The sequence below is a fragment of the Salvelinus namaycush genome, chromosome 29 (genome assembly GCF_016432855.1).
Source record: "Salvelinus namaycush isolate Seneca chromosome 29, SaNama_1.0, whole genome shotgun sequence".
Classification (NCBI taxonomy): domain Eukaryota; kingdom Metazoa; phylum Chordata; class Actinopteri; order Salmoniformes; family Salmonidae; genus Salvelinus; species Salvelinus namaycush.
This window is the reverse complement of record NC_052335.1, coordinates 14362073-14388006: the sequence shown is the minus strand read 5'-3', so window position 1 is coordinate 14388006 and position 25934 is coordinate 14362073. Positions and strand designations below refer to the sequence as shown.

The window sequence follows — 25934 nt, the reverse complement described above, 5'->3', positions numbered from 1 at the left end:
AACAAAAGGAGGATGATGCGTTCCAAAGAAAGAGGGGTCAGGAACAAGGGGTAGGGCCTAAGGCCCAAAGAAGGAGGGAAGAGGAGGAATCATCGGGCCTTAGGAGGAAGGGCCAGGTGGAAGGGAAAGAGGGGGAGGAGAAGAGGAGTTCAGGCCAGAGGAGGATGGCCCTACTGGTGGTCCTGAGAGAGATTCAGAGGGCAGTGGAGCAGCAGGGACTGAAGGAGCCGACACTCCCTGCAGTGCAGCACAGGTGAGTGACAAACATGCACACAAACACACACATACACACTTTCTCTGTAGCACTTGTGGATGAGCAAACACGCTCTTTCTCCCTGTCCTCCTCCTCATCAGGATGCGTGCATTGGCAGACCTGGAGGGGCGTCTGGCTGCGCTGCGCTCTGAGCTGCAGAGTCTAGAGGCTGCAGACCGTGCTGCTGCGCAAACGACCCCCAACCCCGAGAGGGGCGGAGCCACACAGGAGCTGGAGACATTGTGGGAGGAGACCCATAGAGCCATTACAGAGAGGTAAGACAGAAAGAAGAGAGGAGACTTGAAATAAAGGAGTGGAGGAGTGAAAAGGTAGGAGGGAGGTGTCCAACAGAACCATTACTGGGAGGTAAGAGAGGAAGAGGAGAGGTGAAGGAGAGGTGGAGTGACAGGGTCAATGGGGAGGAGGATACTGCCCAAAATAATAGGGGACAACATAGAGGCGAGGATGCACTCCAAAAAAAGAAGGTACAGGGGGAAGGGCTTAAGGCCCAAAGAAATTAGGGGAGAGGAGCAGACCAACAGAGGCATTACTGAGGAAAGAAGACAGATGAGGGAGAGGAGCAAAAAAGAAGAGACAAATGGAGGAGAGAGGAGGGAAAGACGGAGTGAGGTTAAAATGGAGGTAAAGAGGGCGTGAGGTTAAAATGGAGGTAAAGAGGGAGTGAGGTTAAAATGGAGGTAAAGAGGGAGTGAGGTTAAAATGGAGGTAAAGAGGGAGTGAGGTTAAAATTGAGGTAAAGAGGGAGTGAGGTTAAAATGGAGGTAAAGAGTAGACAGACAAGTATCGAAGGGATGGGAAAGGGAACTTTTCAGAAAACAGTCAACACCTGATAAGGACACTTAGAACTAACTGTATATGTGAGTGTGTGATTGTGCTGTGTGTGATTGTGCTGTGTGTGTGACTGTGCTGTGTGTGCCTGTGCTGTTTGTGATCAAGCTGTGTGTGTGCATTGCACAGGCTGGATCGTTGTGGAGGTCTAACAGAATTACTGAAGAGGTTCCAAATGGTACACAGTCGTCTAAGCAGCACCTTACAGAGGGCCGAGCGCACCATCAGTGAACAGGCCTCGTACATGGGCAAAGACAACCTACAGAGACTCTTCACTAAGGTAGAGAGCTACACCTTATAGTAATGACAACAAAAACAATAACTGCAACAAGAACAACAGCCACAAGAACTATGCACCAGATAACACAACCACAAGAACTATGCACCAGATAACACGACCACAAGAACTATGCACCAGATAACACGACCACAAGAACTATGCACCAGATAACACAACCACAAGAACTATGCACCAGATAACACGACCACAAGAACTATGCACCAGATAACACAACCACAAGAACTATGCACCAGATAACACGACCACAAGAACTATGCACCAGATAACACAACCACAAGAACTATGCACCAGATAACACGACCACAAGAACTATGCACCAGATAACACAACCACAAGAACTATGCACCAGATAACACGACCACAAGAACTATGCACCAGATAACACGACCACAAGAACTATGCACCAGATAACACAACCACAAGAACTATGCACCAGATAACACAACCACAAGAACTATGCACCAGATAACACGACCACAAGAACTATGCACCAGATAACACAACCACAAGAACTATGCACCAGATAACACGACCACAAGAACTATGCACCAGATAACACGACCACAAGAACTATGCACCAGATAACACGACCACAAGAACTATGCACCAGATAACACGACCACAAGAACTATGCACCAGATAACACAACCACAAGAACTATGCACCAGATAACACGACCACAAGAACTATGCACCAGATAACACAACCACAAGAACTATGCACCAGATAACACGACCACAAGAACTATGCACCAGATAACACAACCACAAGAACTATGCACCAGATAACACGACCACAAGAACTATGCACCAGATAACACGACCACAAGAACTATGCACCAGATAACACAACCACAAGAACTATGCACCAGATAACACGACCACAAGAACTATGCACCAGATAACACAACCACAAGAACTATGCACCAGATAACACGACCACAAGAACTATGCACCAGATAACACGACCACAAGAACTGTGCACCAGATAACACAACCACAAGAACTATGCACCAGATAACACAACCACAAGAACTATGCACCAGATAACACGACCACAAGAACTATGCACAAGATAACACAACCACAAGAACTATGCACCAGATAACACGACCACAAGAACTATGCACCAGATAACACGACCACAAGAACTATGCAACAGATAACACGACCACAAGAACTATGCAACAGATAACACGACCACAAGAACTATGCACCAGATAACACGACCACAAGAACTATGCAACAGATAACACGACCACAAGAACCATGCACCAGATAACACAACCACAAGAACTATGCACCAGATAACACAACCACAAGAACTATGCACCAGATAACACAACCACAAGAACTATGCACCAGATAACACAACCACAAGAACTATGCACCAGATAACACGACCACAAGAACTATGCACCAGATAACACAACCACAAGAACTATGCAACAGATAACACAACCATAATTATCTATTTTTCCCACCACATGATTGCAGCATAAGATCCTAATAACATTTTCTCTCAAATGTGCTTTGTTGTATATATATTTTTCATACTTTTCTTTTTCTGTGTGCCTTTGTTTGTATTTATGTGTGTGTGGGTGTCTGTTTGTGTGTGCATGTGCGTGTGTGTGTGTGTGTGTGTGTGTGTGTGTGTGTGTGTGTGTGTGCGCGTGCATACGTGCGTACACGTGCGTGTGTATATACCAGGTCCACAGCACCAAGGCAGAGTTGAGTGGTCTCGGGGAGGGAGTGGAGGAGATGCGAGGCGTCTGCAAGCAGCTGCAGTCTCAGCTGCGCCAAATCCTTGACTACCCTGAAACTCCATTTGAGAGCGAGGCTGACACCCTGATGGACCGCTGGCTAGATGTGAGTTTTCACCCCATTGCCAGAGACCAATACAAGTACAAGTAGTTACACCACAGGGGGCCCTATAATTATTCAGCAGAAAGACACGTTTTCAATTTGCGTCAAATTTCTCACGTGACTTTGGCTCTCCTATTTTGTTACTTTAGGGTAGTGTAATAACAGTGTTTACCCAAGTGCACTAGTACTAAACCTTCGGGTCAAAATGTTTGCTCTGGTCTACCGAACGCAAGCCAAGTCTCATAGGGTAGGTACTCAGATAAATGTGTGCCCTGAATGGATTATTGCCTAGAACGTCAAACCTAACAGCTGTGATTTTCCCAGGTGACAGAGAGGACGGACTCTCACCTGGACAACCTACGCATGGGGCTGGACCTGTGGGATGGGCTGCTACAGCTGGGCGGAGAGGTGGAGAGCTGGACCAGCCACAAAATGGCCCACTTGGTGCAGTCACACCCCTTCCACAGCGAACAAGAAGTCACAGCTATGCAGGTAACATAACGCCCTCTGGCAACTCAAGTCCTTTCACTTTGAAAGGGGAGTCGTGATGGTCTGTCTGTCTGCCTGTTGATTCCAGTTAAAGATTCCAAGAGTACCATGTATTTGAGATTCAGACTTTTTTTCTCTGCCGTTTTGTTTTATTTGGATTTCAACTAATTCCCTGAATATATTGAAATGGATTGGGTACCAACCTTGATCATGGACCCATGTTGTGTTCTTACTGTAGGAGGAGATCCGGGTCCAGGAGGAGAGTGTGGGGCGCTTCCACAGGAGGGCCTCTGAGATCCAGGTCTTGTTGCAGAGCAAGGAGCCCCCACTGGAGCTTCAGGTGAGTGGGCCTGAGAGGTGGGCCTGGTCGGAGTGGGACTTGATTGGATCTGGAAATATGGAGTGATATTAAATTCAATTTCTGGATACAAATGCTAAATTCTTTCCTTCAAATTCAATTTCTCTTGGCACTAACTCCATATTGAATAAACAGGTTTATGTGGGCCAGGGTAGGTCTGGGTGATCCAAGAGGCCTGGAAAAGCCTTAATGGGCATGGATGGGTCTGGGATAGCCTGTGTGAGTGGTATAACCTGGGTGGTTCTTGGTTAACCTCTGTTGTTCTGGGATAACCTGAATGGGCCTGGGGTAGCCTGTATACTTCTAGGACAGCTTGAATGGGCCTGGGATATGCTGTGGGGGTCTGAGGTTGCCAGAGTTAGTCTGAATTTGTCTATTTGGCTCTGGGTTGGCCTGAACAGGTCTTTGCGCTTCTTCTTATGAAGTTCTTTATCACTACTTTAGAAAGGGTCCTCGTTTACAAAGTCAAAAGTAATACTCTCTCAGAGACACAATTTAGAGAAGTTTATTTTGTTCAATTTTCTAAATGATGCTCAGCAGTGACCGACTCTTCCACTTCCTCTTCCTCACCCAGGTGATCGAGACCCAGATGAGGAAGAAGATGGAGCAGGTGAAGGAGCTCTTCTCCGACCTCGAGGATGTCTACAGGCACCTGGTGGTGGCCAAGGGACAAGTGGCAGCCAAGATGGCCGAGTGTCACTCCTCTCTTCAAGGCATCCAGGACTCACTAGACACGCTCAGTGCTGCCGACGGCCCAAAGCTCCTCACACAGATTCAGGTGAGGGTCAATACTTTCCCATATGGTATTTCTTATGTTTGACCCATATCCCCATTTCAGAGGGTACCCATGGTTTCTTTGGTTCATGTGAGGGATGATTAAGAACTATGCTCCTGAGAGTCATTGATTGATTGAGTCATTGATTGATTGACTATAAAGACACAAAAGTGTATTATAATGATCAGCAGATTTCCTTGAACCTATTATATGTTCTTATTAGTGTCTAAAACTACCCAGTGTTAAAAAAAACCTGTTTTCCATAATATTATTCTCCTTCTGCCACTAGTCTTGGTACTCATTGCTCAAACACCTGCTTTCATGTGCAGGAGCTGTCTGCACAGCTTCAGACACAGGAAAAGCAGGCGGAGGGCCTCCTGGAGGAGCTACACCTCATGACCTCCGTGGCCAGCCCACAGAGCTTGCAGAGCCTAGCTGCGGATGGTGTCCGGCTGCATGAGCTTGTCTGCGCAGCCCGTCAGCACATTAGTGAAATGAGGGTGCAGGCCCAGAGGGATATCGAGGCCTTGCACAGGTACTGGCTGTCACAAGCACACCTATTGATAGTTGCAAGTGTATCTATTCAGATATGAGTCCGTCTTGGGTGTATAATGTGTGACATACTATCAGATTCCATGTTCCCCCAAATGTACTCCAAAATCCAGCATCTGTGATTGGTGGTTTTGGTTGCACTTTATTTTATGGTACGCAAATAACATATTAGTTAGGATTTACTTGCAGTAGTGTTTTACTAACGTGTGTGTGTTTGTGTGGTAGTTTGCAGGAGGAGTGTGCCCGTCTGCAAGAGTGGTTGCAAGCCGCAGTGCTGAAGGTGGAGAAAGGGGAGGAGCTTAGCCGCTTGCAGGAGGAAGTAGTCGAACACAGGTCACATAATCTAAAATTGCATTAACTACAATGATGACATTTGCAATAATGATCAAAACAATAATTATGATGATGATGATGATGATGATGGTCATAAAGGTCATAATGATGGTAGTGATGGTTTTAACTCCTCCCCCAAATTTAGTAAGCACACAGAGGCCCTCAGTGGACACATAACCACCTTGCATGGGAGCACCCTAAAGCATTCCCCCCTCCTAAAAGAGAGTGAGAAACTTCTAGAGCGCTGCTGCAGTCTCCACACCCATCTGTTTGCCTCCAAGGAGAACCAGAGCTCTCTGACCAGCCACACCCAGGCCTTCCAGACTCTGGTCCAGGACACCCAAGCCTGGGTTAGAGTCTTGCAACAGCAGGCTGACTCTCTGGCCACTGGAGCCCCATGCATCCACAGCCAGGCTGAGCAAAGACTACAAGCTGCAGAGGTAAGAACCTGTCTTTGGGCTTACTCCAAACTCCGCCTGCAGATTATTTGGTGGTGGTGCAGATATCCTCTAATAGCGCACAAAAAAGGAAATGACCTGAAATGAAAGTCACATATTGTACCTTTAAACATGAAATCTTTGTCTCTTGCTGCCTCTGTTGTGTCTGGCAGACTGTGTTGAGTGCCAAGGCAGAGGGAGAGTCTCGTATGGAGGAGCTGAAGGAAGCAGGCCAAAGGCTGGCCTACAGACCGGGCCTGGTAGAGAGTCTGAAACTGGACGTCATGCAGACCGTCAGTTACACAGAGGTGCAGTGGGGAGCCATTCTGCAGTCTGCAGACCAACACCGCAGGTAGGTGAATGAATGAGACTCGAGACACTAATCACTTTTCATGATTTTTTATGTTTCTGTCAGAAAGGCGTGACCTCTGTGTAATTGGTTGATAGTAGGAGAATATTGATGGAATGATTGTGAATAGTTCAAGATGTACTCCTCAGTCTCTGTTTCTACCAACAGTGTAAACTTAGAGTGGGTCTGGGCAAATGTAACTGCCACTGAGTCATTTAAAGTTGAATTGTACATGCAGTTTTGATCTATCTCTCTATCTATCTCTCTCTCGCTCTCTCTATCGCTCTTTCTCTCTCACCCTCACTCTCTCTTACTCTCTTAAGCAAAAACACACTCCAGATCCATGCCACAAATCCTCATATTGTATTCCACAATAGCACTGTAAAACGACTACAATATAGGCTCAATTATGATGCTGAATGTGTTTATTGTTCAAGAATAGAAGATAAGACGGGGGGAGGATGCTATGCGTCAGAGTCTTTGTCCTCAGGGGCGGTTGTCCTTTTGACTTTCTCTTCTTCTGTTTTGTCGGTCTCTGACTCTGCTGGGGGATTCAGTGTTGCCCTCATCATTATTCCACTTCTGTTCCTTGTGAGTGAGGGACCCTGTTGGCCCAGGGCGTGGCTAGAACAGCTAATCTTAGCACTATCCTCAAGAGTAGGACTTAGTCTGCCAGGGGTTGGAAGGAAATTTGGCATATAAGAAGGTACATCCTCACCTGAATATAGAATCATTAGAGTGGGGTTGTTAAGCCTTTGACTCTTAGAACTCCGGCTACAGCAGTTCTCATCCTCTTCACCATAATCGCTGTGGTGTCTTGACACAGTGCTACAAGGCTTAGGTGTCTGAGAGGGGGGAAAAAATGTACTGGTGCGGCGGGCCACAGTGCTCCTTCTGAGAGACATTTCTATCTCGTCATTGATCTCCTCCTGACGGCTTGATTTTCTGGAACGCTTTCTACCTTGAGCAACCGTAGGCTTGTGGTCATAAGAGGTCTGGGTGGTTGACTTGACAAGCTTGCTGTGAAATTGGACATTTCTGAAAAAAACTTGCTTTGACTTAGTTGTGTTTGCATGTTGAGGACCTGGTGCCTGGGGCCTGGGTGATCTTGCATTCCCAGAGGTGCCAGCCAATGGACTTGCTAGTTGGGGGTTCTGAGTTCTGCCATTACAGCAGAAGCCCTCTTCCTTGTCCTTGTTATCAGAGTCATAATCTGCATCTTCAGCTTCTAACTCTAAAATCTCGGGCAGGTTTCTACTTCCTCCAGATGTGTCAGGTAGGTCTGCCGGGTTGACTGTATATAGACTCCTGTCTCTATCTTCATTCTCATGGTGCTCAATAGCTCTTGGTCTAGTGTATGGGAATGGGGTCAATCTCTTCACCCTTTGCATTGGCCCATGACTCTGAATGGAGATATGGTAATCTTCTTCTTTCAGCTCATGTTGTTCACTTGCCATAAACTCTGGACTCCATGTGGTGCCAAGAGATTCTGCTTCATCAAACTCTTCATCATGCGAAGGGCTGGATGGCGTGAGTCTTAAATCGTTATATGGTTTTACATCACAGAAGAACATAGGTGGTGGAGGAGAGGAAGAAAAGTCAAAAGAAGGGGGTGGGGAGTGGAGGGGTCGCTCTGAGACAGTGTTGTCACTAATTTTTTGGAACTCAAGAGAGGACCCAATTCCTTGCATGGGCTCATTGGCTGGATCAATTCCTTGACTTCTGTCAGATGATAATTCATTCCTCTGCAGGCAATCAGGAGTGGGTTTGGTAGAGTGCTCAGGGAACACCTCCAACACTGTAGATGGCCCGGTCTGTAGCAAGGATTCCGGAGATGGTTCTGAATCACACTTTAAACTATGATACATTTCAGTTATTTCCTGTAGCTCAAGACCTATCTCAATCTGTTGTTGGGTTTCAAAAAGCTCAGTATCTTGCTTAGAATCAGAAGTCACTTCAAACCCTTTCATGAGCTCAGAAGACCTCCCAGTCTTTTGCCTGAGTGTGGATAGCAGCTTAAACTCTCCCAGAGTTAGTTTTTGTGGCTCGGTGGACACGTCAAACTTTTCTAGGACGTTAGATGTTTGAGGCTCAATAGAAATCTCAGTCCCATGCCTGAACTCAAGAGATCGCTGAATCCTTTCCTCATGCTCAGTTACTTGCCTGGGTTCAGGGGACAATTTGGTGCCTTGGTGGGGTTGAGAAGACACCTCAATCTGCTGTTGGGGCTCAGCAGAGCCCATAAACACTTGGCCGGAGGGAACAATTCCTTGCATGCACTTTTGAGATCGTGCAACCTTTTTTCTTGGTGGCAGAGGCATCTTGAACACTCCTTGAATCTCTTTGGCTGGCTCAAGCCATTCCAGGGGCTCATTGGAAACTTGCCAAGAGTCAGTTGTCAATGTATATCCTTGCTTGTGCTTAGAAGACAGCTCAGTGTTTTGCTTGAGTTCAGGATGCAGCTTAAACTCTTCCTCAGTTTCTGTAGAGGATTTAGTCATTTGTTGACATTCATTGGATATTTCAAATATTTGGCAGCAGCTAGGAGGACGCTCAATCCAATCATATGGCTCAGGGGAGCTCTCAGTCCCTTGGTTGAGTCTAGTGGACACCTCAGTTTGGTGTTTGGGTTCAATGGACATATTCCATATTTGCCCAGAGTTTGCAAAGGAATCAATTCTTTGTATGGACTCATGAGACAGTTCACTCCCTTGAATGTACCCTGAAAACCTCCTAACCAGTCGTTTTGGTGGCAGGGGAACCTTGAACACCCCATGAGACTCAGTGGTTGATTCAGTCTGTTTCATGGCTTCATTGGACTCCTCAAATACCTGCAGGGAGTCAGGGGTCAGTTCTACCTCTTGGTTGAGCTCAGGACACTTTTCATTAATTTGCTTTAGTCCAGGAAGCAGCGTAGACAGTTCAAACCCTTGCATGCATCCATATGACTGCTCAGTGTTCTGCCTGGGTTTGGTATGTCGCTTGAACATTTCTTGAAGGTCTTTGGCTGTCTCAATCTCTTGGTTGAGCTCATTGGACGCCGTAAACACTTGCCAGGAGTCTGTATTCAATTCAGCTTCTTGGCACAACTCATTCTTCAGCATGGATTCAGGAGGTAGCCTGAACACTATTTGAGGATCTGTGGATGATCCAGTTGGTTGCTGGAATTCAATGGACATGTCAAATACTGTCATGAAGTTAGAGGACCACTTGGTACATTCCTGAGGTCCAATTGAGAGTTCAGTCTCTTGTTCTGGCTCGATGCCATGCTCGTGCTCAGGAGATAAGTAAATCCCTTGCCTGTGATTGTGGGACAACTCAGTCCCTTGGTGGGATTTAGAAGAAACCTCAATGTTTTGTTTGGGCCCAGAAAATGCTTCAAACATTTGCACATCATTTGTAGGAAGATCAATACCTTCCATGGGCTCATGAGACAGTTGGATCAGTTGCATGCACCCAGAAGACCACTTAGCCCTTTGTCTTGGTGGCATAGGTACCTTAAACACTCCCTGAGTTTCCATTGATGGTTTGTTTTGTTGCTTGGAGTCGGTAGAGATCTCAAACCCTTGCCAGGAGTCAGGGTTTAATTCAACCCCTAGCCTCTGCTCAGTACACACCGCATTCCTTTTCATAGGTTCAGAAGGAAGCTTAAACTCTCCTTGTGTGTCTGTGGACAATTCAGTCAGTTGTTGGGGCTGAGATACTTCAGATACTTTAAATATTTGCCAGGAGTTTGGTGACACCTCAGTCTCTTGATTGTACTCAGAAAATGGTTCAATGTCTTGCCATGGACCAAAGGATGATTCAGTCTCTGGCCAGGGCTCAGTAGGAGCCTTTGACACTGTGCCAGGTTCTGGGGAAGGCACAGTTATTTGCTGGAGATCATTCTGCTGTGTTTCAGTAGAAGATATTCTAGGCTCAAGTGGTGGTTCAACAGCTGGTCTGTGCTCAGCAGATAAGCCAATCATAGGTTCAGATGACATTTCAATTATTTGGTGGGTTAAAAAAAAAAACTCAATCTGTTGTTCGGGCTCAGTTGACACTTCCAACTCTTGACCAGAATTTGGATATGGATCATTCCAAAGCATGGATTCATGAGGCAGCTCAATGTCTTGAAGGCACTGCTCAACTGTTTGTTTTGGTGGCAGAGGCAACTGGAGCACTTCCTGAGGCTCTTTGCTTTGCTCAGTCCATTGCAGGGGCTCCTCAAACACTTGACAGGAGTCTGAATTAAACTCTACCTCTTGTTTGTGATCAGGAGACTGCTCAATCATTTGCGATGGTTCACAAGCTGACACAATCTCTTGCCAGAGGTTAGATGGCCCTTTTAGGGTCTCATGCTCTCTGGACAATTCAATTTGTGGTTCTGGCTCAGGGGAAACGTCAGATGTTTGCCCAGAGTTTGGAGACAACTCAATATTTTTCTTAAACTCTGGAACTTTCTCGATCTCTTGCCATTTTTCAGAAGATGATTTAATTTTGCCCCCACGTTCTAGAGATGTCACAATCCTTTCTCCTAAAGGAGAACAGCAGTAGTTGTTGCACTGCTCACACTCAAGGAATACTGGAAATGGAGAGAGACGGCGTTCCGAGAACTGCTCCCCCTCATCACTTTCTACGATAAATAAAGCAGGAGAGTCTGGGGGAGAGTCGGCTTGAGGGGATCCTGCTGAGGGAGATGGGCTAAGCTCCTCAAGGCAGTCCATGTACACTGAAGCAGGAGATAAACTGTCCTCTTCTTCATGGCCCTCAAAGGCCTCTGCGAGGGAGGATACATTGTTGTCATACTCTGGGGATGGAGGAGAAGGACTGTCTTCCCTCCTTGGATGCTCCAAATACCATGGATCATTAGTGGGCTGGTTTTCGTGGTAGGTCAGCCCAGTAGCTCCGGCCGCATGCCCTGGAAGTGTTCTCATCGCAGGGGCATCATTTGTTGGCTGCCCCTGTGGTGTTAGGTCAATTGATGCACTGCACCCTGGCTTGCTCGATAAAGGTCCAGTAGAATGATTGCAGCAGGGACCATGTTTTCTAGTACACTGATCACAGAATGGAGCTGAACCAAGGTTCTGTGATGTAACTTTTTGAAGCCATGTTAGATCAGGCCTGCATCCTGCAAACATAAAACAGAATGAACTATAGTTAGGATACGTTTATTTTGCCCAAGCTAGTTTTTGCTTACAAAAATGCACAATGTTGTGAATACATGCAATATTTTACAAAGAAACTAGTATGTTCATACTAGGACAGTCAACCTGATGTAAAATGATACTGGTTTATAGTGAAAGATTTGAAAAGCTTTGATAACATGGCGGCAAATGTGGACAAAATGCTTTTGAAAGACAAAATAATATTATCAACTGATGGATTAGATTGCATGTAGCAGAAGAAAGCTACTGATATGTTACAACCTTTACTTATTTTTCACATTATACGTTTTAAAATTAGGCATAGATTTAATGCTGGCATAGTAACAGTCTCCTCTCACTGTTTATGACATCTTTCCATGAAAACTACGAATGAGGAGAGCATAATTAAAGGCCTAGAAAAACTGCATCTACAATTACAAATTGTGTTGAATATGTGAATGTTACAAAGCAAAGCAAAACATTTAAAGGCAAAGCAAAAAACAACAAGACCTATACAAAGAGATCATCCATCAACACTTTAATAAAATAAAGACCATACTCTTCTTACTTTTAGTTTAACACAATAGTTTACGTGAATCACAGAATGGTTTGGGGTACTACTACTACTATTACTACACTGTAAAAGCTTACTACTGCTACTACTACACTATACAAGCCTACTATTGCTACTACTACACTGTAAAAGCCTACTACTGCTACTACTAGTACTACTACTAGTACTGCTACTACTACTAGGTCAACATTCCTGCTACTATTACTACTACTAATACTACTAACTAACTACTACACTACTGCTGCTGCTACTACTACTACTAATTATTACTAGCCTATTACTGCTAGGCCACCACTAATACTTGGCATACTCCACCTCGAAAGGTAGTCACTTCCACTTTTCTAGATTCAAATCTAGTCAAAGTTTAATTTAATGTTAACAAAATACTACTCAATTGAAAATAGGAAAATAACCTTACCTGGGCAATCCACCTTATGCAAATGAATGACAGGAATCATTCTTGTGAAGAATTCTCAGCAGTTGAGTACATCCATTTTGTTTTCGTTTTACTTTTCTTTTCTTTTAAGTCTTACCAAGCAGGCAAGCTTTTTTGATCTTTGACAAAAGTTCTAAGAACCTACCGGTGACATCACAATATTACTCTGTGACATCATCCTTACTGCAGAGTGCTGCCTTTCCAAGCAATCTGACCTGAATTAAATTACAGAATTACACAGTAAATAATTATCAAAAACAACACAAACCTTTTTTGCTCATCATTGAAGTTTAGAATGTTGTGGAATATTGTGTATTATGTGGCATTATGTAACACTAGATCGCAGTGTCATTTCATCTATTGGATGCTTTCTCATTTCAAAACAATATACAATAGTCACAGAATAAAGATATGTAACCTGATGCAGGACAAAACATTTGATTTCCATTAGATCTCCCAAACGCGGCGGATTCCAACAAAGTTCTGAGTAAGAATTATCACCCCTGTTTTTAAGCTTCCGATTACATTATATTTTTTTCTCCACTATAATTTCTCCACAGATATAGCACACATTCCAATGAGGTTACACACATCTAACACTTCGAAGGCTCTAAGAAAACTGTTCCTTTTTCACAGTTTTCATAACAAAGAATTGACAATGATGCAGTACGCATCTTTGCCTAAAAATAACTGAAACTCTACGTACAATTTTGTTGACAATTTTGTTTCACAATAATGTTATAGTCAAAGTTAGATACCAACTCTGGCCTTATGGTTAGAGTTTCTGCCCTGAGATTGGAAGGTTGGGGGTTTGATCCCCTGTCTAATCATACCAAAGACTCTAAAAATGGAACCTGATTGGAACCTAGATTGGGGAGATTCATTTATTATTATTAGCTACTGCACAATCAGCAGCTACTCTTCCTGGGGTCCACATACAAAGTACAGAACAGTTATAGACAAGAAGGTTGCATTACATTTAAAAAATAAGAGGTTTATATAGGAAAGACAAAAATACTATGTACATACTATATATATATATATATATTCATAATGTTATATACAGTACAGTTAAATTAGATATTTAGAAAGAAGAGAGGCGCTGTGATACAATATATTTTTTAAATCTGTTTTTAAAGCTAAACATGCCTTTTGGAAGTAAGGTCCTGTTACAGACTAGCTTCCTGTCCAGGGGGTATAATTCTACATGCTCCTGCACCTATGGGCTGTTCTGGCTCGGACAAGGCTTAATTGTCCAAAGTTTACTTACTTAGTACAAATTTAGATAAAGATACAAAGCAGTGCAACAAGGTGGAATAAAGTAAGTAATTTGTAGGTGCCATAGTTCCTAACTAGCAAGCTTAGGCAAATTTCCTATTGACATCGATGACTTTTCTTTTTTACGCACAGCGCTCTCAAGACTCGGCCCATTGTTGAAAAAGCTTCTGCACTCAAGCACAATAATCAACATAGAGATGAAGTTCATACATACAGCCTACTTGATTTGGATTTGTTAGTGTCCATGAAAGGCATCTCTTTAACTCTATTTGTCTCTGTCTTTTTTCACTCTCAGTCTGCTGCATGGTGAGCCCGAGCTCTCCTCCTCTCTTCTGGTCCAGAGGCAGCAGGCCTGGTCCAGAGTGGACCAGCTCCAGCACCAGACTACCCAGCTCTCCCTGTTATTTCCCTGGCCCGGCCTGGCCCAACACAGGCAGGCTGCCCAACAGGCCCGGGCACTACTGGACCAGGCCACAGCCTTGGGGCCGGCCTTCTCTGCCTTGGGGAACCAGAGGAAGGAGCTAGCCCAGCGCACCAAGGACCCCAATTGGGAGGACCCTTCCTGGGCTACACTAGAGGATTGCCAACCCGCCTTGGTCAAAAAGCTCCATGTGAGTAGGCTATGTTTAAAATATTTTAATAAAGGAGATTTCTGAAGTCAAGCGGGCAATTCCTGGTTGGATTAAAAATATATGTTTTTCTGTTGATTCATGTAAGGGAGTTACAGTGCACAGTTACAGTAAATGTCTGTCATTACAAAAACTGTATACATTTTATGGCTCTTTTGAATTGTCATAATTTTTAGGGAATGTGTATGAGTCTTGAGGGAGGCGTCCGTAACGAGGATCGCTGTGGCCAGCTGGTGCAGGAGTGCCGGCACACATTGAACTCACTGCAGGAACGGATGCTGGGTATTGAGTCCCAGCCCAGAGACTCTAGTTTCCTGGAGACTGATACAGGGGCTGTGGAGGTGAGATGTATTAGTGTGATTACACTACACTACACTACATACACACACATATGCATGCAACGCACGAACACGAACACACACACACACACACAGCCTTATGTAAACTCATCCTTTCAGAAATACGTTTTCATTGCATTTTCCACTGTAAGAGCACTGCTGTTTGGTGAGATGTTTTGAAGAAACAACAACAACAAATCTGCCTGTCCCAGTAGGCTTTGCAGGAGGCCGTGGGCCACATGGAGAAAGACTTTGTGGAGCTCGAGTCTCTTAAGGACATCCTGCTTGCCAGCTGCACCACCAAGGGTCAGGCCACTCTGTCTCAAGAGGTCAAAGATCTCCAGGACCAGAAGGAGGAATTAGAGAGGGGCGTCAGCTGGCTGGCTCAACTACAGGCAGAGGAGCAGGTAGCCCGACGAGACCAGCGAATCAGGGAGGAGGTTGACAACCTTCAGAGGGCCCTACAAGGCTCGGCTGAGCGTTTGGGGGACGACCCAGAAACGACCGAAGGATTCACTGATATTAGGCAGCTCCAGCAACGCTGGCAAGTCCTACAGGTATATGCTCTGGGATGAAGTTTCCCATAGGTACAGATCTAGGTTCAGCTTCCCCTCCCCCAATCCTAATCTTAACCTTTAGTGGGGAACATTTGTTCACTGACCCAGGATCAGCTTCTAGGGGCAGTTTCACCCTACTTTTAGCGCTCTCATGGTAGAACCATTGATAGAAAAATAAGGAATGGGCAAAGCCATCTATGGATTGTTTGAATGGTTTCCTATGAGTGGCGTATAACTATACTGAACAAAAATTTAAACGCAACATCCAACAATTTCAAAGATTTTACTGAATTACAGTTCATATAAGGAAATCAGTCAATTTAAATACATTCATTAGGCCCTAATCTATGAATTTCACATGACTGGGCAGGGGTGCAGCCATGGGTGAGCCTTGGAGGGCATAGACCCACCCACTTGGCAGCCAGGCCCACCCACTGGGGAGCCAAGCCCAGCCAATCAGAATTAGTTTTACCCCACAAAAGGGCCTTATTACAGACAGATATAATCCTCAGCACCTGCAGGTGAAGAAGCCGGATGTGGAGTTCCTGGGCTGGCGTGGTTACAAGTGGTCTATGGTCATGAGGCCGGTTGGACGTACTGCCAAATTCTCTATAACGACGTTGGAGGCAGCTTATGGTTGAGAAATGAACATTTAATTATCAGGCAACAGCTCTGGCGGACCTTCCTGTAGTCAGGCCAATTGCACACTCCCTCAAAACTTGAGACATCTGTGCTGTGTGACAAAACGGTAAATTTTAAAGTGGCCTTTTATTGTCCCCAGCACAAGGTGCACCTGTGTAATGATCATGCCGTTTAATCAGCTTCTTGATATGTCATACCTATCAGGTGGATGGATTATCTTGGCAATGGAGAAATGCTCACTAACAGGGATGTAAACAAATTTGTGCACCAAATTTGAGCGAAATAAGCTTTCTGTGCGTATGGACAATTTCAGGCATTTTTTATTTCAACTCATGTTGCGTTTATATTTTTGTTCAGTGTATTTATAACTACATCTGAGAAATATAGGCTTAAAATTGACATGGTATAAGCTGGATAACTTAATTGTCCAGCATTTTGGAATACCCCACTGTTTTCCCGTCCATCACATACTTAGACAAATACATCAAACACACTTACTATCTCATGACTTGTTCAGGACTGTGACCAAAGCCTGAGGGAGCTTGCGGCACGGCTTCATCACCTGGAGAAAGCAGTAGGGTCAGAGGGCACATATGGAGAATTTCAAAACGATGTGACTTTGGCTGTGGATTCAGCGGCCAAAGACTTAGACAGGTACCTATTAATATCTGTTCTGTAGCTTCTTTCCCTCTGCATATCAAAGCATTTGGATTGCATTTTTTGAAAAATATGTTTTGGTACATGTGAGTTACTGTATTCTCTCTCTTTCTAAACCATTCTCCTTTTCTCTCCTCTCTTTCATTCCTCTCACTCTTATTCACCCCGCTCCCCTCTCTCTCTCCTTCTCTTTCCCCCTCTCCCTTCCTTCTTTTTCTTTCTCTCTCTCTCAACCTATCCCCTCTGTCTCCGTAGCCTGTGTTTCTCTCTACATGAACGAATGCAGCTTTTTTCAGGCGGCACAGCCCTTAGAATGTCTGGGGCGATCTGTGAACTGCAGCAGTGGAACCAGGCAGCACAGTCAAATCCCCGAAAGTCTGTACAGGTACTGTAGTACCTCTCTGTCCACCCACATCCATCCACCATCCCATATTATTTGTGTAGAATCTATTACAAATACATTTGTCACAATTAAAGCACTGACCAGGAACCTGGACATAAATCCTAAAAGAGTTTTGCAGGGACATTAAATATTTGTACATTGTTTAGATTTTCAACTTCTGCGAAAAAGAATAGTAAATCAGAAAGTCACTGCTATTTTTACTGGACCAGCCACATTGAGAGTAAAAAGCAATGTGTGTATGATAGCTTTTGTTGTCTCATTCATTAAAAAGATTTAGGAATTAAAGTTTAAGGTGTTATGCTGCACTCCCATCCATTTAAAATGTTCTGAAATCACTGTTTTTTTAAAAACCTTTTCCCACAAATGCATTTGGCATGTTGAACACAGCACAGAGTTTACTGAGGTTGTTCAGAAATCACTAGTTGTTTTTGAGATGTTTTTCCACTGACGTATTTGTCATGTTGAACGCAGAGGCCCGACTACCATGTAATATTAGCAAAGGGCACTTAAAGCGCACTTATACTCCATATGCCGGCCATCACGACAATACAGGTAGGGATAGGAACCCCTTAGTGAGTTTTCTCCAATAGAGTTTCCACTTTGCTCTAATATCAGGGCCATTATCTTTGGACGTGCTCTGTCTCAACGGAAAAATAGAGGGTTTGTCATCTGGCATTTGGTGACAAACCCCGATGGAAAATACTACGCATATTGGTGATTCTAGATGAGGCATTTCTCAGAGGGGTTATTTTTGAAATGCCAAAGCACAGCCATCAGTCTCTGATTCAGAAGAGTTTGGTCAAATGAAGAAGACACATTTCGGTTGAATGCATTTAGTTGTGCGACTGACTAGGTATCCCCCTTTCCCTAACATTAAGGGCATTCTCATCGTAATCAACTTGGGTAGAATAGCAGTTTTCAAAGGCTTGAATTTGGTGTCCAAAGCCATTTCTGATCAGGCATAGATGTTAGCGCAACACATAAGCTTAGAGGACACTTTGGAGATATATTAGTATATAGCCCCAAAATTGTATTTTTGCAATTATTTCATTATGAGTTTGTTAGATCCATGGTGACATTGTAATGCAGCAAAATATTTTGAAACCAATGAGCACCCATTGCGGGGGAATTCATCGTTCAGTCAAAACCAGTAATGAGTCTGCTTTCGTCATGCAGGAAGCAGCACCATACCAGTGTCTACATATGTGAAAATGGCACATTTCTATGATTTGTTGTAAAAAAATTAAAAATAATTGTAAAAGTTTGATGTCATCAAGGAGTAGAAAATATTTTAAAAACAGGGATTTTCAAACACTATGAGATTCGCGGTGACTCAGGGAGCAAAAAAATGCCTCCCTGTGACTAGAAAATTGTTGCATGTTTTGAGAAAAAAAAAAGTTTTATTTGTTTTAATTCTACTCGATGATGTTATCGAGTAGGCCATATTTACGACCTTTCTTCTTATCTTTTTAACTACATCATGTAGAAATGGGCCATTTTCAAATATGTAGACACTGGTAGGTGCTGGAGATAATGAATATGAGGATGAAAAGTTGTGGAATTTGGTGATGGCAGAGGGGAAGAGGAATAGAGAGCTCCAACTCGGTGGAAAATCTGTCTCCCCAGCAGGGTTAGTTTTATTTAGTTTTTCACCAACCAAGCAAGGAATTTTTGTATGGAGGTCAATGAGATGTGTGAAATTTGGTCAACAAAAAAATGAATGGCTTATTTGCTATTTGAGATTTAATTGATATTATAGAAGTTTCGTAATGCTTAAGTTGTTACGAGTGTACTGATATAAGTAGGACTCATGAAATCCTGGCAACTTTAAGAAAAAATACTTTATATCAGTGTTGTCTCAAGATGGCTATGCATATTCATGGATGAGCCTAGTAGCATAGCATCTCTCTCTATTGAATACAGGCAGTTGACGTCAACAACCCTCATCAAATATTCAAAAAAGGATTATAATAATGAGATGTATCCACCAATCCTAAGAAAGTATAGACTGGAGCTAGACAGCCTGCCGTGCCGCTTTGTGGACAACAACTCCCATTGTTAGGGCGGACATCTTGTCAGTATATCCATAATCTTTGGTGATGGGCATGCCAATTATGTTCAGTGAGCCGGCTCGTTAGTTCCGTTCAGCTAAAAGAGCTGTTCATTTGGCACCCAAACGGCACTTAGTTCAGTAGCGCTTAAAAATTTACCTTAAATCATGAAACAAATTGCAAATCTACAATGTTAAGCTTACAAAGTTGCCTGACAGTATGTCAGATCGTGATTAGTTCAAGTACATTTTTACCTGACCAAGTTAGATGGTCTGCAAAGAAAAAAAATGAATGCCCTGCAGAAATGTGTGGACCAGAAAAAGTCTCTCTCCTCACTTTCTATTGTTCCTGCAGTGAGGAATTACAATCTTCAGATTTTTTAAAATGAACTTATCTGCAGATAATCGTTGTCTGGAGCTCAAAAAGCAGTAGTAACAGTATGCAAATCAGGGAGCCAAATGAACAACTCTTTCTCAGATGTGATTCGGTTCAGAAAAGGGAGGCGATGGAAATCCCTCAACAGTGACGGATCCAAGATGTCCCCCACCGGTACCCAGCACCTGTCCTCCGGACCGTACCCCTCCCAATCCACGAGGTACTGCAGGCCCCTCACCCGGCGTCTCGAGTCCAGAATAGCATGTATTGTGTACGCCGGGGACCCCTCGATGTCCAGAGGGGGCGGAGGGACCTCCGGCATCTCACCTTCTTGCAGGGGACCAGCTACCACCGGCCTGAGGAGAGACACATGAAACGAGGGGTTAATACGATAATAGGAAGGGAGTTGTAATCTATAACACACCTCGTTTATCCTCCTCAGGACTTTGAATGGCCCCACACACTGCGGCCCCAGCTTCCGGCAGGGCAAGCGGAGGGGTAGGTTTTGGGTCAAGAGCCAGACCCTGTCCCCCGGTACGAACATGGGGGCCTCACTGCGGTGGCGGTCAGCGCTCCTCTTCTGCCGTCCACCTGCTTGCTTGAGGGATTCCTGGACGGCCCTCCAGGTCTCCTTGGAGCGCTGCACCCACTCCTCCACCGCAGGAGCTTCGGTCTGACTCTGATGCCACGGCGCCAGGACCGGCTGGAGGCCAACACGCATTGAAATGGAGACATGTTCGTGGAGGAGTGGCGGGAGCCTGGGAGCCTGGACTATACGAGATGGTGAACCTAAATCGGGTGAAGAACATGGCCCACATTGCCTGACGCGGATTCAATCTCCAAGCTGCCCGGATATACTCCAGATTCCGGTGGTCAGTCCAGATGAGAAAAGGGTGCTTAGTCCCCTCAAGCCAGTGTCTCCACACCTTCAGGGCTTTTACCACAGCCAACAACTCCCGGTCCCCCACATCATAGTTACGCTCCGCCGGACCGAGCTTCTTCGAAAAGAAAGCACAGGTGGCGGAGTTTCGGTGGCGTACCCGAGCGCTGTGATAGCACGCATGGCACCCACCCCAGCTTCGGACGCGTCCACCTCCACTATGAACGCTAAAGAGGGGTCCGGGTGCGCCAACACGGGCGCATCTGTGAACAGCGCCTTCAAACAATTGAAGGCTGTCAGCCTCTGCCGACCACCGCAAACGCACCGGCCCCCCTTTCAGCAGTGAGGTAATGGGGGCCGCTACCTGACCAAAACCCCGGATAAACCTCCGGTTGAAATTGGCAAATCCAAAAACCGCTGCACTTCCTTCACCATGGTTGGAGTCAGCCAATTACGCACGGCCTTAACGCGGTCACACTCCATCACCACCCCCGAAGTGGAAATGCGATAACCCAGGAAGGAGACGGCTCGTTTGGAGAACACACTTCTCAGCCTTGACGTATAGGTCATGCTCCAGCAGTCTCCCAAGCACCTTGCGCACCAGAGACACATGCGCGTGTGGCCGAATAGGTCAGGATATCATCGATATACAACCACATCCCTGAGAATCTCGTCTACAAAGGATTGAAAGACGGCTGGAGCATTCTTTAACCCATATGGCATGACGAGGTACTCATAATGACCCAATGTGGTACTAAACGCGGTTTTCCACTCGTCTCCCTCCCGAATACGCACCAGATTAGTCGCGCTCCTGAGGTCCAGTTTCGTGAAAAACCGCGCCCCGTGAAATGATTACACCGCCGTAGCGAAGAGAGGTAGCGGGTAACTAAACCCCACCGTGATGGAATTTAGACCTCTATAATCCATGAACGGACGCAGACCTCCCTCTTTTTTCACAAAAAAGAAACTCGAGGAGACGGGTGAAATGGAGGGCCGAATGTACCCCTGTCCCAGAGATTCCGTGACATATGTTTCCATAGCCAAGGTCTCCTCCTGTGACAATGGGTACACGTGACTCCTGGGAAGCGCAGCGTTAACCTGGAGGTTTATCGCACAATCCCCCTGTCGATGAGGTGGTAATTTAGTCGCCTTCTTCTTACAGAAGGCGATAGCCAAATCGGCATACTCAGGGGGAATGCGCACAGTGGACACCTGGTCTGGACTCTCCACCGACGTGGCGCCAATGGAAACTCCCAAACACCTACCTGAACACTCCTCTGACCACCCCTGGAGAACCCCCTGTCTCCACGAAATCCTGGGATTGTGACTGGCTAGCCAGGGAACCCCCAGCACCACTGGAAATGCAGGTGAATCGATAAGGAAGAGACTAATCCGCTCCCTATGATCCCCCTGCATCACCATGTTCAGTGGTACCGTGGCCTCCCTGACCAGCCCTGACCCTAATGGCCGACTATCTAAGGAGTGCACGGGGAAGGGGGGGGGGGGATCTATCGGCACCAGCGGAATTCCCAGCTTGAGGGCGAGTCCGCGATCCATAAAGTTCTCAGCTGCACCTGAATCGACTAGTGCTTTATGCTGGGAAGAGGGAGAAAAATCAAGGAAAAAAATGTATACAAACATGTGACCAACAGGGGGCTCTGGGTGAGTTTGATGCTGACTCACCTGGGGTGACCGAGAAGTATTCTGCCTGCCCTCTCGACTCCCAGAGGGACTCCTCCAGCACCGGTCGGCCGTGTGTCCTCTGCGACCACAGCTGGTGCAGGAGGAGCCTCCTCCGGTACCCCTCGAAGCAGCCCCCCCTAACTCCATAGGAATGGGAGCGGGAGGGCTAGGAGGTGGAACTGACAGGACCCTTTCTGAACGCCCGCGGGCAGCTAGCAGATTGTCCAGCCGGATAGACGTCTATAAGTTTGTCTAGGGAGAGAGTGGTGTCCCGACACGCTAACTCCCTGCGGACTTCCTCCCCGAGGCTGCACCGGTAGTGGTCCATCAGGGCCCTGTCGTTCCACCCGGCCCCAGCGGCCAAGGTCCGAAACTCCAACGCGAAGTCTTGCGCACACCTCGTCTCCTGCCTAAGGTGAAATAGTCGCTCACCCGCCGCTCGGTCCTCCGGAGGGTGGTCGATTACAGTGAACTCCTGATAGTGATCCCTCGCCGAGTCTGGGCCATTCCAGACCGCATTGGCCCACTCCAGAGCTCGGCCCGTCAGGCAGGAGACGAGGACGCTCACACTCTCCTCCCCCGAGGGAGTCGGCCTCACGGTAGCCAGGTACAACTCAAGCTGGAGGAGAAACCCCTGGCACCCAGCCGCCGTTCCATCGTAATCCCTCGGAGGCGCAATACGAAGTGCGCTGGAGCCGGACGCCGGGGGTGGAGTAGGTGGACTCGGAGGAACCGGAGGTGAAGTGGGGAGACCACTCCTCTCCCATCGGTCCATTCTCTCCATCATCTCGCAGACCCTATCCGCAGACCCTATCCGATGGAAGTATGATGGAGAACGCGTTCATCCATCGATGGAAGAGGGGTGGCCGCTGCTCCTGCTGACTCCATAGTAGGTGCGGGCTTCTGTAACACGCTAGTGGGTGCGGAGTCAGGTGCAGGAGGCAGAAAGTTCAGAATAGCGCTTTATTACGCACAGGGAAAAGTAGTACTCTCCACGAAACTGGGCGTAATCAAACAAATGCCCAAAACAGGTAACTAAACACGCACTACCACAAGTCAACACAGTGGGAAAAATAATCAAGCCCGCACAAAGAGCAGGCGGGCCTACCGGCTTAAATATCCCAACTCAAAATCTAAACAAGAAACAGGTGAAACTAATCAGACAAAACCAATAGAAAAAGGAAAAGGGATCGGTGGCAGCTAGTAGGCCGGTGACGACGACTGCCGAGTACCACCCGAACAGGAAGAGGAGCCACCTTCGGTAGGAGTCGTGACAGTATTTCCTATTCTTATTTCTCATGTGTTTTTTCTAGACTTGCATTGTTGGGTTTTTCACTGTACTTGTGACATTAACTTAAAACTGCTCATGGATTTCACCATGAGGTCACTGGTTACTTTAAAAAAGTTACAGAGTGTAATGGCTGTGATAGGAGAAAACTGAGGATGGATCAACAACATAGTAGTTACTCCACAATACTAACCTAAATGACAGAGTGAAAAGGAGGAAACCTGTAAAGAATAAAAATACTCAAACATGCATCCTGTTTGCAATAAGGCACTAAAGAAATACTTAGTTAATTTCTTTGCACATTTTTTTTTAATGTCCTGAATAAAAAGCATTATGTTTGGGGCAAATTCATCACAACACATCACTGAGTACCACTCTTCATATTTTCAAGCATGGTGGTGGCTGCATCATATTATGGGTCTGGTTGTCATCGGCAAGGAATAGGGAGTTTTAGGACACTGGGAGACAAATTCACCTTTCAGCAGGACAATAACCTAAAACACAAGCCCAAATATACACTGGAGTTGCTTACCATGACCTCATTGAATGTTCTCGAGTGCCTAGTTACAGTTTCAATTTAAATTGGCTTGAAAATCTATGGCAAGACTTGAAAATGTCTGTCTATCAATGAACAACAACCAACTAGACAGTGCTTAAAGAATAATGTGCAAAGGTGTGCAAAGCTCTTAGACTTACCTAAAAAGACTCACAGCTGTAATCACCACCACAGGTGCTTCTACAAAGTATTGACTCAGGGGTGTGAATACTTATGTAAATGAGATATTTCTGTATTTACATTTTTTTTTAAATATTTTGAATTCAGGCTTTATCACAACAAAATGTGAAATAAGTCAAGTGGTATGAATAGTTTATGAAAGCACTGTATATACAGATCATCTCTCAGATCACATCAAGTGGCTACTCACATCACCCAGAGTTCAGTCTCTGACAGTATCTCTAACGGTCGAGCCTCCAAGCAGGAGGAAAGAAAAATCAGAGGTCTTCTGATGACAGCTGAACCAGAACAAATCCAACGCAGTCCTCATGGTGGCCGGGGATGAGGGACTAACAGTTAACCAATGTGGTTTACTCAGAACGAGTTAAACTAACTTTTTAAAACAAGAAAACAATTAAATAGCCATCTTGCTAGCTCACGTAGTTTGCATTGTTGCCCTCTCCTCACGTGTCGGGCTGTTCTCTAACATCTGTCCATCTCCAAAATATGTCCAACATGCAACACAATAACTACGTCAGTCCGTGCTAGAAAAAGCTAAAAGAAACTAGGGGGTTACATGCAGTTTTGCGAACAGGAAAATGTTAACAAATGGGAAATCAAGGGACGATGCTAAATCATACTAGCTACTTCCTGTAGCAAAAGTAAATAATAGATTAATGTGGATGCTCTCTATACTGTCCTACATAGACAACTCAAGATTAGATTAACTAACCCTATAATCCCTCACAGGCTACACTGAACAATGGGAAGCAACTCCAAGGGACTCTACGTGAGGCGCTGTCACAGCTAGACTTCCTATTGGACTGTGTCGGAAGGGAGCGGGTGGAACAGTTCGAGAGAAGGGCTGGACAGGCCCTTAGCAACAGTGCAGCTCTCCTCACAGCCCTAGCCCAATCCCAGGTGAGCTATCATCTAAATCATAATATAATCAATGTATAATCAAACATAACTCAAAAGTAGATTGAACTAATACACAATTATCGAATGCAGAAATGTTACTTTTGCAATATGAGTTGGCTTGTTGAAAGGCGTTTTAGGTCTAGTTTCAGAATGTATGGAGCCCTATGATGATACTGATGAAACAAAATATGACTATCAGTAGGGGAAACTGAGGCATTTCAACCAAGTGTAAAAGTTATGTTAATTTATATTTTGATTGGAACATCCCTTAACGTTAATATGATCCCTTTATGGAATCTTATATGCATCTTCACACCATTTCCAATGAATGTATGCATCTTTAGGTGTCCCTAGTGAGCACAGAGGTGGATGGAGACCATAAGAAACCAAGCAACACACCTGACAAAGCGCCATCTTGCAGCGAGGCATCCCTTTTGTCACAACCTGTAGAGGAAGTGACTCCAGGCGGGATCAAACCTCTTCAGGCTAATATTGACTCAACGAAAGGTCCGGAAAAAGAGCAGGCTGAAAGCAGAGTGCAAAGCAAAAGAGCCATTACCAGAGGAACAATGGATGCTGTTAAAGAACCTACCAAGAAAGTGATGAGCGACACTGAACAAAGAGCAGAGGGCAAAGAATACGGCAAAGACTCATTGAAGGCCTGGAGCATCCAGCCAGCAGAGATAATGGTCACAGACATGGAGGATGGGGAGAGTCAAATACAAATTCCCATGGGAGAAACCTTAACTCCCATCACCAACGTTGATATCTCAGCCACTGTGGTGGTACCAGAGACCCCGGGTACTAGCCAATTTGGGGA

The 25934-nt window shown here is 45.4% G+C and overlaps 1 protein-coding gene across 1 annotated transcript in view; it reads left to right on the top strand.

Moving 5' to 3' along the window:
* Positions 1-25934, top strand: part of LOC120023963 (nesprin-2-like) — a 192621-nt gene that overhangs the window by 39054 nt on the left and 127633 nt on the right. The window contains exons 30-45 of the mRNA XM_038968063.1: positions 146-253; positions 355-528; positions 1232-1382; positions 3113-3271; positions 3593-3760; positions 3996-4097; positions 4690-4893; positions 5220-5425; positions 5668-5775; positions 5921-6215; positions 6386-6564; positions 14271-14586; positions 14781-14945; positions 15158-15499; positions 24944-25114; positions 25459-25915. Of these exons, the coding sequence (XP_038823991.1) occupies positions 146-253; positions 355-528; positions 1232-1382; positions 3113-3271; positions 3593-3760; positions 3996-4097; positions 4690-4893; positions 5220-5425; positions 5668-5775; positions 5921-6215; positions 6386-6564; positions 14271-14586; positions 14781-14945; positions 15158-15499; positions 24944-25114; positions 25459-25915 (3305 nt within the window). The remainder of the gene's footprint in view (positions 1-145; positions 254-354; positions 529-1231; positions 1383-3112; positions 3272-3592; positions 3761-3995; positions 4098-4689; positions 4894-5219; positions 5426-5667; positions 5776-5920; positions 6216-6385; positions 6565-14270; positions 14587-14780; positions 14946-15157; positions 15500-24943; positions 25115-25458; positions 25916-25934) is intronic.